The sequence below is a fragment of the Cupressus sempervirens genome, chromosome 6 (genome assembly GCF_028749045.1).
Source record: "Cupressus sempervirens isolate cs-2001-9-10 chromosome 6, ASM2874904v1, whole genome shotgun sequence".
Lineage (NCBI taxonomy): Eukaryota > Viridiplantae > Streptophyta > Pinopsida > Cupressales > Cupressaceae > Cupressus > Cupressus sempervirens.
The window spans coordinates 148222988-148241170 of record NC_143123.1 but is presented as its reverse complement, the minus strand read 5'-3'; the positions used below and the strand labels follow the sequence as shown (position 1 = coordinate 148241170).

General features: G+C 34.6%; 1 protein-coding gene across 1 annotated transcript in view; it reads left to right on the top strand.

Moving 5' to 3' along the window:
- Positions 1 to 2253: 2253 nt before the first annotated feature.
- The window catches only part of SRFR1 (Tetratricopeptide repeat (TPR)-like superfamily protein), a 260775-nt gene continuing 244845 nt past the window's right edge, over positions 2254 to 18183 (top strand). Inside the window, exons 1-6 of the mRNA XM_089787186.1 lie at positions 2254 to 2718; positions 3312 to 3421; positions 11634 to 12031; positions 12637 to 12681; positions 12822 to 12923; positions 13017 to 13097. Of these exons, the coding sequence (XP_089643312.1) occupies positions 2567 to 2718; positions 3312 to 3421; positions 11634 to 12031; positions 12637 to 12681; positions 12822 to 12923; positions 13017 to 13097 (888 nt within the window). The 5' untranslated portion in view covers positions 2254 to 2566. The remainder of the gene's footprint in view (positions 2719 to 3311; positions 3422 to 11633; positions 12032 to 12636; positions 12682 to 12821; positions 12924 to 13016; positions 13098 to 18183) is intronic.

The window sequence follows — 18183 nt, the reverse complement described above, 5'->3', positions numbered from 1 at the left end:
GCTGCAGTATGAATAGGCATTTTGAGACAATTTAGTCTCTGGAATGATTTATTATCAGAACAATCCAAACTAGAACATCCGATAGAAATTTTCTATCATGCAATTTTAGTTAATCTCTTTTCTGTGTTGCAAAGTTTTTGTTTTGGCACATGCCATGCGTTTGTGGTGACTGTCAAACAATGTGTCAAAATTGGTAACTCTGGACATTGGATTGCAATGAGTTAGTGGTGACTGTGAAATAATGGCTTCCTCAAGAAATAGCTTCATCTCTTCATTAGAGATTATACATAACCAGTCAAGCCCTTGCCAATGGACCGCCACTCAATCTTTCCCTTGGAGGCTCCACATCACATCCACATCATGTGTTGTTAATTAATTCAAGCTCTATTAAAATACGTGTGAATGGAGAAGGTGCTATATTTGACATCTCCAATGCTTATTCCATCCACTGCAAAACCATCACAAGTAAAGACAGTAGCCTTAGCAACGGATCTAGCCACAAACCCAGTTGACTATTGGATTTATTGCTTGCCAGTAATGCTCAGTCAGAGTCTCAAACGAATACGTTTTAACTGTTCAATATGTCTAAAGAGGGATATCTTCAACCAAATCACTGTTCTGGTTAGGATCTATGGCAACCCACCATTGCAGCTGACTATTTCTAAACATATAGATGTCTTCACAATTGTAGTCTGCATTCAAATATAAAGGGATGCATGACATGTCGACAGTGGATGTCTACAGAGCAGCAGTATAAAAAGCCCAACCTTACTATGGATAGAGACAAACCATTTTGTTGTTCAGGCTGGATCACAAACTTCATTGCCTTTTACTCAAGTGTATACATTCTCAGGTTCAATTAATTATACTTGAATTTTTTTTTACCAGTAACTTCTACTTTCAGCTTAATATATTCCCTTGCTTTCAAAAATTATTTGTTTCAGAATTTAACTATGTCTTCCTTATGTTTGTACTATGGAATATGTATCACACTTGTGGAGAGGAGATACGTGTGAGCATTATATTTAAAGAGGCAATTTCTGAAGTAAACATAGGGACATTTCAGGCCTTGAGTGAAGGAGAAAGGTATGCTGCCCTTATGTGCATCCATTTTTATAAGTTATTGTTTAATACTTTACTATGTAGGTATTTTTGATTGCATGTTTTACACCATTTATTTTTAATATTTTGTGTTAAAGCTCACTTCCTTGCCCGTTCATTTACTTTTAGAAGTACGCGATTTAAATTTGTTACTCCTATGACGTGCTTTCAGGAAAAATGTGACAGATTCTCTAACATGTAACATTTAAGAAGGTTCAATATTTCTGGGAAACCATCCCCAGCTCAAATATAAAAACAGTTCCACAGTATATTACCTTCTCCAATTTTCTGACAATCAATGTACATGTTGGTTCAATACATAGAAAGAGCTTAAGGTGTAATCATTTATGGACTCATTACCAACTATATAGTTTGTATAGATATCAAAGGATCACTAAATTTGGCACACAAACTTTTACTTACAAACATTGCTTCTATTAAATATCATGCATGTTTCAAATGGAAGTTTACAATTGTATTATTAACTACTATTTAGGTCCACACATACATTTCTTGGTAAACATTTGTATCAAACATTATGCATGCTTCAAATAACCATTTTAAATTTTATTGTATACTACTCTTCTACTTCTAAAATACCATTTTTAATTTTATTGTATGCACTGTTGGAACACACTAAACATCGTACTTGATAAATAATATTATATATCATGAGAAAAATTATGTTTAACCCTTTACTATACTATGCAATTTCATACAATGATAATTTTTTAAAATTATGCTATCGGCTTTTCCCTTGAACCTCTCTCAGGTACAAGTGCTAGTTATATTTTTATTTATTTATTATTAGTTGGTTTAGTTTCAGGGTTTGTGCTTTCCTTTTCCCTGTTCTCCTTTATATGGTGAGTCTTTGCTAAATCTGCTACTTACTTTATTTGACATCTCTTGCTCTCTCATCCTGGTGATGGATCACGTAGTGTGATTCAAAATGTTGATGGTAAAAATCTCCACACACTCTAATCCTGGATTGTGGAAATCTGATCGCATTAACAAATGAGTGGTGTTATGAAGTATAAAAGATCATTTTTTCGCAAAATAAAACCCTCCCAAGAGCTTCCGTCCCCATCGCGTGGCAAGACAACTTTGTTCGTCATCATCTTTTTGAAAAAAATAAATCTCTCAACATATTTTGCCGTCGGTTGACAGAAAAGTAAATAGATGACTCCACTTCACCTCATCCGGCTGACTATAGACCCGACCATCTCGCTCTGTTGTCGAACCCCAATAAGCAGACTGCAGCAAAATAAATCCGGCGAATTGCCAAATACACAACAAAGATTTGAAGGATTTACAGTTCAAACAACTGTATAAATAAATAAAGAACGAAGGATTTGAAGTTCAAGCCCTTGTGTAGTGCTAGTGTAGAGGAGGAGGATTCAAACCTCAAACCCTCGTGTTATGGTAATAGATATCTTTTCTTGAGGATTAATAAAAGTTTTTATCCATGCCGGACGAGAGCTTAGCCCAGGCTATGGCCCTCTCCTCTCACTCGGAAAGGCAGGCGTTAGTGAGGGCTTGCGTGTCCCGGGACTGGTCGAAGGCCATTCGTATTCTTAATTCCATTATTGACCAGTCTTGCACAGTGCAGGACATATGGTAAGGCACTTGATTTTGTTATTTTCATTTTTTAAAAGTAAAGGAAATTTTTTATTACTTATCCGCCACAAGACGAGTACTTGGACGTACCATCATCAAATTTACAAAATCTTTTGGATTGCATTACACACGCTAGTGATATTTATTCTGTGAAATGGCTTGAGCGTTTCACTATTTTTCGGTCGATCCAAGCTGGGGAGGCTAACATCAGGGACCTTATCTCCGCTCTGTAAGGGAATTGAACATAGTATCTCGAGTGCCCAAACTTTGAGAAGTGTCTCATTTTGGACTTGACAGTTATACATGGCAACATACATTTTTAATTCTAGATCCATGAAAACCAACGTATCAAATATTTGAAGTAGAAACACGTTACGTTGCTGTGCTATGGTATTTTAAAATTTTCTCACGATAGCGTTGTGCATAATTTTGATTCACTATTGAAGTGAGACACATTAAACCGTTTTTGCTTACCTTACCACTAAATTCAACACAATGATATGGTTATTTCATTTTTTCTCATATTTAGCTTAAGGGAGTTAATCTTGAAATTTATTGGCTAATGAAATCTGGTCTTGGTCTCTGCAATGTAGCAACCGAGCATTTTGTTACAGTAAGCTGGAGTTGCACAAGCATGTGGTTAAGGATTGCGAGAAGGCACTGGAACTGGATCCGAATAATCTCCAAGCTTATGTTCTTAAAGGTGTGAAAACAATTTTTTCGAAATGTGTTATAATTTAGATTGGGCACAGAGTGATAAACTAATTAGGATTAATGAATATATAAGTTGCATATTCAGTAGTCATAATATAATTTTCTATACGGTTGTAATTTTATCTTTGCCAAGGGTAATTGGAGAGTAAGGAACTGCAGTTCTCATATTTGGGGGCTTAGAAAGGGCCCCATTCTACTGTGTTTGGCGCATGATTTTGTTGGGCCATTCTTGCATGGAGCTTGGTTCAGCAGTTTCCATGTGGGAATTGAACTCAGACCTTGTTAATGACATTTGATCACTTCACCACTCAGTGATACCCCACACATTTTAATTTAACTTTAGACGATGAAACACATTTTCTTCAAATCTACCTGCTATTGAATGATACCAAGGCCAGCTCAGCACATGCTTGCAGGATTAATATTGTACTTAAAATCGATACAAGGTAGAAATAGATTTTTCGTAAGTTGTGTTGGGAAATATTTTCCTCTAATCTTCTCACCACATAACAATTACAGGCACAATTCCACATATTTCTAGTAACAGCCTATTAAATAAAATCTAAATTAATCACAATCAAACAAAACCGAGAGAGCTTGACCTGGTTTCATATCATCCTACTATTTTCTTTTGTGCAAAACAATTCATTGGTTGTTAACATATTTTAGCCTTGGCCCATCTGGAATAGGGATCTGGAGTAGTGCAGATTCTTTCAAAGACCAATCCCTTAATATGAACATGCTTGATTTAAATCAATTATTGATTATTCTCATATTTGAGGTTTGATCTTGTTCATAATTAATGTTTGAAAACATTGCAAATTATCATAAAGATCGCCTGTTGGATGCAATTAGTTTTCCTTCAAGGATACATGATTTTCTGGCATATACGAATTTTGGCCTATCTACAATACGAAATTAATGAATAACTTGAGCTATTAGAGAGACTGCAGATCCTGTATGTAAGCATAGACAATTTCTGGTTTCTTCATTTTAGTTGCCCGAGCATTCTTGTTATACCATATTATAACAGGAACCATTGACAAAAGCCAAATTTTAGGCTACTTTTTTTTTTCAATGCGAAAAAATAGTAAGAGATATATTTGATTTTCAAAATTTGTATGCGTAAAGAATTAACTGACAGAGTAGACGTTTAAATTTCTATCCAAACTCCGAATGACTCCATAAGATTTGCATAGCTCCATTGATAAATTATTGGAAATCAAGACATATATACATAAGCATTGGACCCAAGAGATCTTGAGAATCAAGAATATCTGAAGCATGGAAATTAAATGAAGTAGACGATAACATACTTCTGTTCAAACTGTTTGTTTGAAATATTAATATTAGTCACAGATATATTTCAGGTCACAAATAGTATACCAAAGTTTAAGCCAAAACAATGGAATGGAGAATTTGTACCATAAGTACAGCCATATTAGCACCATTCTAGTTTTTAAACAACTTGATACAATTTAGCTGGTTGTTTTCTCAAAATTTGACTTAAACAAGTTTGACTTCATTTTATATCTAGATCCCTACATAGATAATCTTTTAAACAAGTGGATACTTTTTGATAGATCTTGCATAATATATATGGTCTAAATAGCATTAGGAGTCATCTCATCTCATCATATCGTTTCATTATCTTTTGTTTCAAATGTTCATGAAGTGTTGGTTTATGGAAATTTGGCTCATCTGGGAATTTGAAATTTATTATAAAGATTGTTGATCTATTATATAAGTCATTGAAATGCCCTGCTAATGCATGTAGGAAAACAGGGACTCGGAGTAATGTTTTGAATGTATAATTTTATTATTTGCAGAAATGTTTATTTGATAAATGTAGAAAAGCAGGCATCTCTTACTTTATTAATATCCCTTTTTAAGTTAATCTAAAATGTCAACCCACATTCAATGCTTATAGAAAGGTGCAACTGTTTTTGGATAAAAATAGAAATTTCCTTTAATTGTAGAAAAGTATACACATTAGGATGATAATTTGGAGTCCAGAGATTTGAAGCCTTGCTGACCTCAGAACATTTTTTTTGGGTAATAACCTCAAAACAATCCTAATGTCAGCTCTTTATAATTTTTGTTTCGTCTATTTTGTTTAGAACACACACACCACTGGAACAAAAACAACAACAACAACAACAACAACAAAACTAGTAATAAAAATGTTGATCACAACTACCAAGTTGGAAAATTCGCTAAAACCCTCAAATAAGTACAGTCACACTCAGATCTGACTAGAAATCAATATGACAACATCAATTACATTGATCTTATTTAATCACAAGATGGGAAAATTTATAACGATGCTGATATTCAAGCTGGAAAATGAATTCTCAGAATTACCACAATCCCAAATAAATTCACAAGTGAACAATGATGGATGTTGTACAATGTCGCCACTGAAAAGGCACTATGGAAGTTTAATAAATGCTAGACAGTTATAGCTCTATAAATGTCTGATATAACCTTTTCTTAATTGGGATAACACCTTATATGATTGATGTCACCTTACAAAAAAGTGCCTTGTATAATTGGTATATCTTTCTAATGACTGGCACAGTGCCTTACAGGACTGCCGTAAGCTTCCAAAATTCTAGAACAGCACCTTATATGACTGGTATAACCTTCTGATGATTGATTTAGCACCTTATATGACTGATGTAACCTGTCAAAATATTGGAATAACACCTTATATGGCTGATCAAAATTCTTGATGACTGGAACAATACCTTATATGATTGATGTACATTGACGATGATTTTTGGTGGCTGCGAATGATAGAAATCAGCAATTGTACAACTGATCTCAGAACTGGGGTTTACCGAATTTACTCCTATAAAGGTAGTAGCTACTGAAAATGTGATACAAAATTTAGATCCAGCACCTTTTGATGCACATTAACGCTCCGAAATCTTGAAAACCAGTGTAGAAATCCTCAAGTATGATGGGCTACAGTGCAACAACACTGTAGCAGCAATACAACACTCTAAAGGATGAAATCTTCAAGAAAGTACTGTAATGACACTGTAGCAGCAACATTCAAACTTAAAACATGTTGTTAACTCCTTAATAAATCAGCACATTGTGATCTTTGATTAGGATTGATCAAAATGGGAAACAGTGATTTTTGTCCTAGATCTCATTGTGGAATCCAAGAGGGTTTTCATCCTCTCAAATCCCAAACAAATCAAGGGTATTTGTCCTTGGAAGACAAATCGCAAATGTCAAATCTCACATTTAAAATGCCAAAATAAAAAAAACTTGCTCCGCCCTACTTAAATTAATTAAAATTTATTTACCTTACTTTATCCTTTGTAAGAAATGGAAGTAGGCTATGTCGAAGATTGTAGCTGTGATAGAGATCTTTATATCTGATTTTTAGAAATATGATCGTTGTAACCGTTATGGTCATCTTCAGCTGAAGAAGACATTGGTTATAATAATTGATATAATATTAAATATAAAGTATATGTCATGTGTAGAGGCATGAATTTGGAATATGAAGAGTCGATGTTTTGGAAAATTTGAAGAGACTTTCGGTTGTAATATGAAGAGTCTTTTCTTTTGTTATAGATATTGTATCAAGCAAAAGCATTTTACTCGAACATTTACGTTATCAATAGAAGTGATATTTCGTTGTGGCTTGGTTTTTCTCTTCAAGTGGACGGGTTTACCTAGGATAATCTTGTGTGTCTCTTGTATCTATTTGGCTCTTCCTTTTTGCTGTTTATCAATTATTTCTAGGCTAAACCTAACATGGTATCAAAGCCAGGTTCATATAACAACAAATAAGGGAGTCTTGCAGTTTTTGTTATTTTTCACCGTATTTTTGAGTATTGAAACCCGGTGTGTAGGCTTTGTTTCCTCATTATACTATCATGTGTTGAGAAGAATTTAAATGCCTTTATACAGTAATATGTATCGAGGATTTGTCTCTGCAACGATGCTCCATCTTTAAATGTACATTTATGTGGGAAGTCAAAGGTTCCATGTGATCTTGAATCTTCCAATGCATTGGATGCCCAATTTATTTTCGGTGCTGTAGTTGAAATGCAAAGACTAGAACAAGGTATTCGCTTCGAGAGATGATATTTGAGATGATATTTTGCATTGGTTTTGAGAGGAGGGAGAAGGGAGAAAGGAATGTTGTTATGTAAATGGTGAGATTGGTTGTGGCAGTTCAAAATCTTCTACCAAGAGGCTTGCGGTTGAAAATAGTAAAGCACCCCTCATTTCTGCTTTACAAGCAGCTAAGAAACACATTGCTGTTGTCTATTTGACGTATCAGGGAAATGTCGCTGCAAATTAGAAGGCTTCACAAAGCTCCTTGAAAGCTGAGAGTTGGAAGTTGGGATTCTCAGTAGAGAGAAGCAAGACAATGAAGGTGGTGAACATTGTGGCAGGTCATGCGAAGGATGCAAAGACAAAAATTGTAGATGGAATTTTAGAGGTAGTGGGAGGGATGTTTACATAGTTGGGGCATTTCCAAGCTCATAATCGATGTCACCGCCTTTGCAGCCACGGTGTTGGGAGTTCTTGGTAACCATCGATGTGTTGCGGTGGAGAATAAATTTTCATGCTCGTGTCTCTTTGTTTTCTTTCTTAGTTGTTTAAGTTGTATTTTTGTTATTGTGGTCATTTTTTTTAAGAAACGTATGAGAGCTATAACATTGAATGGAGGGGCTAGAAATTCTAGTTTTAGATGATGCTCCGACTTGCCTCAAGATTTTGCATAGAATGCTTTAGTTTTGTCAATATGAAGTTACAACATGTACTAGAGAAACTATTGCATTGTCTTTGCTAAGAGAAAGGAAGGGTGGATTTAATCTACTTATCAATGATGTGTACATGCTTGACATGGACAGATTTAAACTGCTCGAGAAATTGGGTTTGGAAATGGATCTTTTTGTCATCATGATGTTGGCAGATGGAGAAACAAGCATGATAATGGAAGGAATCGAGATACATGCTTGTCTTTGATGTCTTCCCTTGTTTCTAGTATCCTTCAATATTTTATTCTTGTTGTTCGACAAGTTTTTGGCATTTGTTCTTTGAGAATCAAATATTGGCAACATGATGCGATTGTTAGATAAGATTTTTGCAGGGCTTGAGATTTTTGTTTTCTTTGTTTCAAGCCAGAGGCTAAAGCTTTTCTTTAGTGCAATCTATGAATTGTGAGTTTCGAAACATAGGTGTTTCAGTTGAAATAAACAAACATCTCTAGTCTTCCAAATGTCACTTGAAAACTGTCATCAGGAGTAGAGCGAAATAGAAAAATACTTTTAGAAATTATTATCTTTGACGAAGACAAAAGGCAAGTCGGGTTGGCCCGAACTCTTGACGAATCCCACCATCGGACTAACGGTAATATGATATTTTATATTTTGATGATAATAAGAACAATAATAACGATGGAGAATACATAAGTGTAGAATCGTCCGGTGACAAAAATACTTAGCAAAGGACAAGAGTGAAGTATTGGAGACGAACTTTGTGGCTTTGTAAGAGAAATCAAGAGCAGGAGGAACAAGGAAAAGAGGAGGAAAAGTAAGTAGAAACTTTGTGTTGACATCTCACTATGGAGGCATTTCCTATTTATTAGACCTTGGTTTGAAACTTTGATACCAACACATACATATGTATTCTATTTTTGTAGATTTTATAGATTTCTGTTATATAATTGGAAATAACATTGATATTTATGATTGTTTTAATATCTCTCTTGGTTGCAGGATGCAACAAGAAGCAATGAGATGAGGATATTGCTTTAATGTTACATAGTCAGATGGAGATGTTTTAGCTTTATAGGGAGGTTGTCATATGTTCTTTTTCTTGTGATGATCAGTTATTTCAGTTGAGAGAGTCTTTATGGAATCCTTGCCATTTTTATAGTTGTTTATGAGTTTTTCTTTGTGACAAGTTAGGTTTAGTAGAATTTAAGACTCTTATTGGCAATGAATCTCAGTTGTGATTTTCCTTCTTGTTGATTTTGAGTTCTTATTTATAAAGTTGTAAGAACAGCTATGAAAAATCTTTCACTTATAAGGGAAACCATAGGGAGAACATCATGTAGATAGAGTCCATGATGTCATCATGTTTAGTGATTCTGTGATGGGATGGGAGTTGGATGTCATGTTGAGAGAGTCCACGACAACATCATGTTGAGAGAGCCCATGATGTAAGCTGGTTGTGAACCTTGCACGCTTGTCATGTTGAGAGATTCCATGACAACATCGCATTGAGAGAGTCTTTGATGAAAGCTGGTTGCGATTCTTGTAGGTCCTTCATGTTGAGTGATTCCATAAATTATGTTATTCTGAGATAACATGTTTTTATGAAAATCTATGTGATTAGAATTGACACTTTTGTTGCAGCTATGTGTGACTCCTATGCTAAAGATCTCTCTCTCGCTAAGAGGGAGTGTTGCAAATTGTAGCTGTGATAGAGATCTTTATATCTGATTTTTAGAAATATGATCACTGTAACCATTATGGTCATCTTCAGCTGAAGAAGGCATTGATGATAATAATTGAGATAATATTAAATATAAAGACGTGTTATACGTCATGTGTAGAGGCAATCATTTGGAATATGAAGAGTCATGTTTTGAGAAATTTGAAGAGACTTTCGGTTGTAATATGAAGAGTCTCTCTATTTGTTATATATATCGTATCAAGCAAAAGCATTGTATTCAAACATTTTCTTTATCAATAAAAGTGATATTTCGTTGTGTGGGTGGATTTTTCCCTTCAAGTGGAAGGGTTTTCCTAGGATAATATTGTGCGTCTCTTGTATCTATTTGGCTCTTCCTTTTTGCTGTTTATCAATTATTTATGGGATAAACCTAACACGCTAGAGGTTTTTTCCTTGGTACTAGTTTAAAAAGGAAAATGGCAATGTGTATCCTCAAAAGTTCTTGCCCTCAAGCTATTGTGACATGGTATGATGAAACAACACTTTGACAAAGTTATGGATCATTATGTAGCTTTTGTATGGTTTTGATCACCTGCCGATCAAGTAAAGCAACTTTGGCCAGCAATTAGAACCGTAGCAGCATAAATTGCTTGGGGAAAAAATTGGCAAAACAAAAGTATAAGATTCTTTGAAAAAACTGGTATTCACAAGAATGGGGAAAAATTCAAATTTAAAAAGTGTATAGTATAATAATTTATAATTATATTATAATGATATATCATATAAATATAAAACAATTATATAATAGTTATATTATAATAATATAATATTACCGTATTATAATATATTATTACATTAATACATCATAATTATATTATATATTAGTATTATATATAATATATACTATGTATTTATTATTTGTGATCTTCAATTAGAATTGACCAGAATGGGAAATAATGATTTTTGTCCTAGATCTCATGCGTGGAATCCATGAGGGTTTTCATCCTCGCAAATTCCAAACAAATGAAGGGTTTTTGTCTTTGGATGACAAAACACAAATGTGAAATCTAAAAAAAATACCAAAAATAGTCACTGATTGTTGGCATATAGCAGCTTGGCCCATCATAATAGATGTTTGACCATTATTGTGAGTCATTCTAAATATTGCTGCTCATGAATGCAAACATGCACTTTTTTTGGTTCTTCAATTCTATTAGTTCAAATGTCCTGTTATTATGTAAAGGAGTACAGGCACCTGACTATATCATTTACAGTGATTTTTGTAGTTAAGTCAAAATGTTTGCCCACATTCTATGCTTTATATAAAACTGCAATTTGTTATTTCCACAAATAAAAATGCAGTTTAAGTTGAGAAGGTGAATTGACTGTTTATTTGTACATTTATTACTCTAGTTTCACCTTAAATGTGCTTTAACTTTACGTTGGCTCTCTTTTTGAGCAATTATTTTGAGAAAATGTTAGTTAAACTCTAGTTTGATCAATTGGTTAGGAATGGCAGTTCTAATATCACCATTCAAGGTGTATGGTAGCTAGAAGACTGAAATGAGCACACAAATGCTTGTTATTTACACTATTTACTCTAGGCCAGCCTTTTAACATCAGACAAATAGGGGATTTGTCAATTTGATTCTCTGCCACTGAAGAATAAAATTTTCTACTTTTATGGAGTATTATTGTCTTTATATTATTTTTGTTTCCAAACTTCAGTTTACAAGCTACTTTTTTATAACAGTTAGCTTCTTCAGGTCATGCATTGACTGCTTTGGGCAAGCAGCAGGATGCAGTACAGGCTTGGAAGGAAGGTTATGGATATGCACTGGGTCGATCTGTGGATCTAAAGCAGCTACTCGATTTGCAGGAATTACTTGCTGATTTAAAAAGTGATTTATCGGTTGTCAGTGATAGTGAAAATACAGTCTCACCAAATTCAACACTGATTTCTTCCAACTCAACTTGTACAAATCCTTTCCAACCTATTGAGGAGGAAAAACTTGTCAAAAAGGTAAACACTACCGAGAAGGAAAAAGTAAAACCTGTTATGAAGACAAAGTCTTCACAGAAAGAGTTTGATGTAGGTTCTCAAGTTGCTCAAAAAAGTCGGTCAATAAGCTTGGATCTTCGGCTATCGAGAGGAATAGCTCAGGTTTTTTTCTACTAGCACTTGTGTCTATTTTTTTGCTCGGTACTATGTACTTGAGTCTTGCTATTAAGTGGTTTTCACTATTTTTGTATTTGCTATTTCTATAGATCACATGAAAACATGCTGTAATTCAAATATGGGCTTCTTTCTCTGAGTCAAACATAATATTATACTTGAAAAATAAATACAAAGAGTTGTTTTTAATGGGTGAAAAAAACTTACTACTAATATCAGTTGTTCTCTTCAATATGCTTTGTAATTGAAGGAAGTACTCAAAATTCTGCTTAGTGGGACCGTCACAAGTATGGTTGACATTTGTGATCATCTCACATTATATAGATCACAGTCTAGCATACTTTAAGCCTTTTCAATGCTTGCATTTTAGTTCTGCTCTCTAGGGGTAGCTATTCGTACCAGTCATTTACAAATAGTTATTTAGATGTCGTTTTAGTCACCTGACTAAAAAAACAGACTTTTTTGTGTTGGTTTTACTTCATCTATTTTAATGCAATAGATTAATGGAATACATAGCTTAAGTTATATGTATTTTCTTAGTGCTTTTCTTAAAGCAAATGGACCACACAGCGTAACTCAAGTGTTGTTTGCAGGTTAATGAGGGCAATTACGAACATGCTATAGCCATATTCAATCAGGCAAGTCTTATCTCTAAATGCTCTGTTTGTGGTGCATCATCAAGGGATATTTTTTTATTGTTTTGCATAATGTGGCATATGACATGAAACACACTTTTTCCATGTATAGCAATGACATATCTGATACATGAAGTATGCAGATATTGAGGGATAATCCAACATCTGCTGAGGCACTAATTGGAAGAGGAACTGCATATGCATTTCAAAGAAAGCTTGAAATTGCAATTTCAGATTTTTCTAAGGTTGAAAAGTAAACACTACATACTATCGTCCAATTGAGTATTCTTATTGTCACTTCATTGAATGATTAAATTTTTTGGTTTTGCATTGGTAAGGCAATACAATCAAATCCATCAACTGGTGAGGCTTGGAAAAGACGTGGGCAGGCAAGAGCAGCATTAGGAGAAAACAAAGAGGTAATAATCTGTATTTTTTTAATTTTTCAACCAACTTGTCTCTTAACTATAGCATAGCAATGCCATTGCTCAATCTACTTTATAAAACTGTATATGAAAGTTTTGGGTCCTTTATGGAGAGATTGGAGATGGAGTAATATGATGCCCTCCTTGTCCCATGTGACTAAAACTAAAAGCCTATACAACAAGTTTCAGCACAAGTGTCCCATCTTCTTGAATTGAATAATGATTCAGGTACTCAAGACTCAGGATTGATGGTTGGGTAGGTGTGAATGTTTTGAGATGAATTCAAGTTTAAAATTGAGTAAGAAGGGCTCACTGATGCGATGTCTGTTACACACAGCAAGAAATAGTTGATGTTTCTCCATGCTTCTTGCATAGCAAACAAATTACTTGATTCATTTGGATAGCAGGGGGATGACAAATTTATAACTAGTGGAGATTCTATTGCCCACTTCTGTTTGGCAAGAATCCTCAAGTGCGAGACCATTTTATAAGTAATCAGTTTTGATCATGAGTGCTCAAAGATGCATTGCCCCAGCAGATAAAAACAACTGATACTAGTTCAATGTGTTGCTAACTTGGTATCTTAAAGCTACATTGTAAAATTTGTGAGTGGCTTCCTATTTTTTTGGTTGAAACAAGATAAGTTATTTATATTCATATTGCTTAAAAATTCACTAGATGACTCACATATCTACCTACAATCTCAGGCATCTCGTTAACATAAGCCAAAATGAGCTTGCCACATATCAAAAACAGGGATGGATATGTCATAGATATTACTCAAAATTCATATGTACAAAACAAGTTCATGCCTAGACAAAACCTTCTCGTGGCCATTTTTGGAGTTATGAAAACAAGATTTGAAGAGCTTAACTGTGAAAGAAAAAAAGCATTGATGACAGTATAGCTGACATCTTCACTGTGACTGAAACAAATAAAAAACATTTGTAAGAAGATAACAGATGGACCTTAGCTCCAATTAGTTGGTCCAAAAAAACCTGCTCTTTACTTTTTTTCTTCGTGAAAATGCATGTTTTCCAGGCTTTGCCATGGGTACACAGGGTTTGTCCTCTAGGTGGTGAATTTGCCCAGTTATGTCTTAGTTGTACCTGGAACAAACCTGCAGTGCTGGGTATGTATTCTGGCATATCCAGTAGGGGCCAGAAACAGGCAAAGCCTGTAACATAGGCCATCGTAAATTCTAAGTATTATGGAACATTATTCCAATTGCTTTCTCCTGGATGGGTGTGTTCTTGTTTGTCTTAAGTTCTGTTTTTCCATGAGGCTTAATTCATTTATGATCCAATCCTATTTTTAGCTTGACACTCTAATAATTTGCTCCTTAATTTACCAATATACCTACCTTAGTAACCTTTCTACAAGTATTTAATATCTATTCCTTGCAATTTGCTATTTTGTTTTTTCCCTTAGTCTTTTCAATTGAAGTGATTTGAAAAACATTGCTGTTCTTAGTAAACAGTCTTGGTCCTAGACACTTTGCTGTTCTTTTTGGAGGTTGACCTAAGCTATGGGGCCTGTCAAGTTCAAACCCTACTTTCTAACAAAGTCACAGCTCTGAGTTAAGATTACCAGAGCTTTCAACTAGATTGCCACTTTATTTGACAAGGGGAAAACATTAACTGAACCTCAGGTGTGAAAAGGAAAGCGACTGTTACAAACTTAACTTCTAAACAGCCAAAAAGAAGAGTAAATATGCTTCATTTTCATTGGCGGCTTGCGTTGAATTATGTCCAGATTGCGGACTAGATAGAATCTCAGAGGGAACTCTCTAAAGTTTGGAGATTCAATTTCATCAATGTGGCCTCCAATGAAAAGAGGAGGGGATTATCAGTAGATTGGAGGAGAAACACAAGTTTGACCTCTTAATTCCAAACTTACGAATGAAAATAGGGCACAGGCCATGTACCACTTTTTATGATAGAAACTGAAGTTGTGGGATTGGGAAGGCTCCCCTCTCAACTAATGGGATAAGCCCTTCATTCCTTTCTTGCTACTATGTTCCGTCCACATGCCTTGGATCTCTACAGAAAGGGTCACTAGGAATCTCGCCCTTTATATGGTAGGCTTCACTAAGTCTCAGTGACCATGATGCCCTACTATATATGTGTAGTTTGGAGTTTAAACTCCAAACTACATGTCACAACTTGGTTATGGAAGTGGAGCTTGGAGAAAGTTCTCCATACTGAACATCATTGCAGATCTACATGCAGTTTGGGGTTTAAAGTGCAAACTACATTTAATTTGTGCTTAACACTACCCTTATTACAGTTTGGAGATTTTTCTCCAAATTGCAAGTTTATACCTACCTTATGCAAGGTCGAAGAGTTTCTTTGCATCTAAAATTATGTAAATTGGGGAATTTTTCTCCAATTTGCAACAAATCCATGCAGGATTGTAGAAGTTTTCCATGTTTACATGTAACATCTAAGATTTTTCTACCATTGGAAAAATCTTCAATTCACTGTTGTGGCCTCCATTTCCAGATGCTGCAAGAAGGCCATGAAATACAAATACCAGAATTTAGTCTTGACATCCTTTGTGTCATCTGATATTGATGAAATCAAAGGCATGGAGATTGGTCATGTGGACACAACTAATTTCTCAAAAAGGGTCAATGAACAATCAATATCTTCTAGCATTCAACCGACCCAAGATTATTATAATAAGAGTTTTGAGAAATGTAAAGGACCATCAATGCAAATTGGCTGAAGGCACCTAGGCCTACAATTTCAAGGTGCCTGAAGACCATCTATCGCTTTGAGCTTAAAGAAGAAGTCAATGATTTGATAACTCTTTTCAATAGGGTTATGTTTTTTCCGAAGTCCAATATCCTTCAAGAATGGATGTATCAATTCATTCATATTATCAGGAAAGGAAATCAAATAATCTTTTGGGGAAATCAGGTCAATGATGCCATCTGTGATCAAATTTAGAAGGTGTCAAAAATTTCGAAATTCTACATGAATTCATACTTGATGTATGATGCCACATGACTTTCGAGGTCAAACTTTAGAAGGTGATAGAAGGAAGATCCCAATATATGAATACTATACTCCTGTCAAGAGGATTTAGCCCTTCCGTTTTGGTTGGTGTCAATAACACCGAAGAGATAAAAAACAATCCCCAGATGACTTTGATTTTGGGCAATTTGTTCCGACAAAACCCATGGTTGCTAAAAGAGCTACACATGTTGAAGGGTAAGTGTTGATCAATCAAGAAACAAGTCTGAATAAGTAGCTGAGCCACCTCTTGATAATGTTGAAGATGTTTAAGTTTCGGATTAATGTGATTAAAAGAATTGAACTCGGCCAACAGACTTATTAAAGTGTCAGCGAGGATTCGCAAGTGACAATGGATGTATTGGAAAGGTATGATGGAAATAAAATCATCAAGTATTAGCTGAAAGTTAAGGTGGATCAACTCGCTAGAGTGTTGGTAAAGATAATCTTCCAAGTTTACTGAACCAGTGATCACATCTATGAGACCATAAAAAATGTTAAAAGAATTGGTACTAAGAGCAGTGAATGTATGAGTTGAAAGACTGATTGCACAAGGTATGTTCAAATGTTTGATGCAATCCAATGTATTATACAGAGGAGACCATGACCTCTTAAATAAATATTATAAGACTAAAGTGCTAAAAATAGCGAGACTAAAAATAGTGACAACTTACACTAAGATGCCCATTAATAGAGGAACTAAGAAATGCTAAGAATAGAAGACTAAAAAGCAAACTAAAAACAGAGTATATTCTAATACCCTTCCTTAATGATCATTGTACAACCCTGCAGAAGACACAATGTCCAGGTGTTTTGGTCACAAATGCAAAGAAGGTTGCTCCTTCTCTTTAGAACACCATGCTGTTGCTAAGACCCTCACGGGATCTCCAACATGTTAATGACCAAGAGTAGCATAATCTGCCCAACCTGCTGTTGGAACATAAATATATCACCCCCTGTAGCGAGAGAGATTGATATGAAATTGAAATCATGTTTTTTTAGGAAAATCAGAAGAATAGACAATCTTCTCCAGAAACAAATCAGAAGAATTTAGGAAAATTGCCAAACCCGTCTGCAAATGAGTACTTTGCCCCGAAACAGTTTGCATAATACCATCATTCCCCAAGAACTTTTGCTAATGAGCATTATGACTCAAAATAGACTGCAAGAAGCCACAATTTTTGTGGGAAAAATTGACAAAACCCTGAAACTGAACTTTACAAAAGCATCGTTTTGAGGGAAAAAGGTAAAAAGTAAAACCCTAAAACAAGAACACAGACATTTTTTGTGGAAAAAATTAGAAAATCCTGTAAACAAGAACCCATGATTTTTGAGGACAAAATCATGCAAAACCCAGATGACGAAAGCCTACACAAACTTCAGTAATATGTTTATGATGGTTGTATGTGAGTTATTGCTTCCGCTATTTTATCTCTTGTTGTTGTTGCTTCCACTATATTATATATGTTGTTGTTTATTATCTTTCAATAAAAAAAAGTTTGACAAACTTAATGAAATTTAGGTTAATTTCGTTTGGGTTCCTTGGCAGGGCATTACAAGCCCACACAAACTTCAGGAATTAAAAAAACTAGAAACAATTTTGAGGAGAAAAATTGAAAAAATCGGACAATTTTTGATGTAAAAATTGATCAAATCTAGAATAGATTCTGAGACATGGTTTAGACAATACAAAACTTCAAACCCAACTCTTTTAGTTGTTGTTTTTTAAGGAGGAAAAAATTATGAAAACCCACTAGATAAATTTATTAAAATCCTCTGAGAATGTTTTTTGGAGGAGAAATTGTAAACCGATGCAAATTTTTTAAAAGGGGAAAAATAATGAAAATTTTGAGGAAAATTTATTAAAATCTCTGAGAATGCTTTTTGGAGGAGAAATTATAAACCCATGCAAATTTTTTAAAAGGGGAAAAAAATGAAAATCAAAAAAATTTCACAAGGCACAAATTTCGAGGTGATCAATCCCAAAGCAAACATCCATTGGTTGAAAGACCCCAAAACCCTAGGTCATAGATAACCACAGCTCATAGAAAACAGAGATC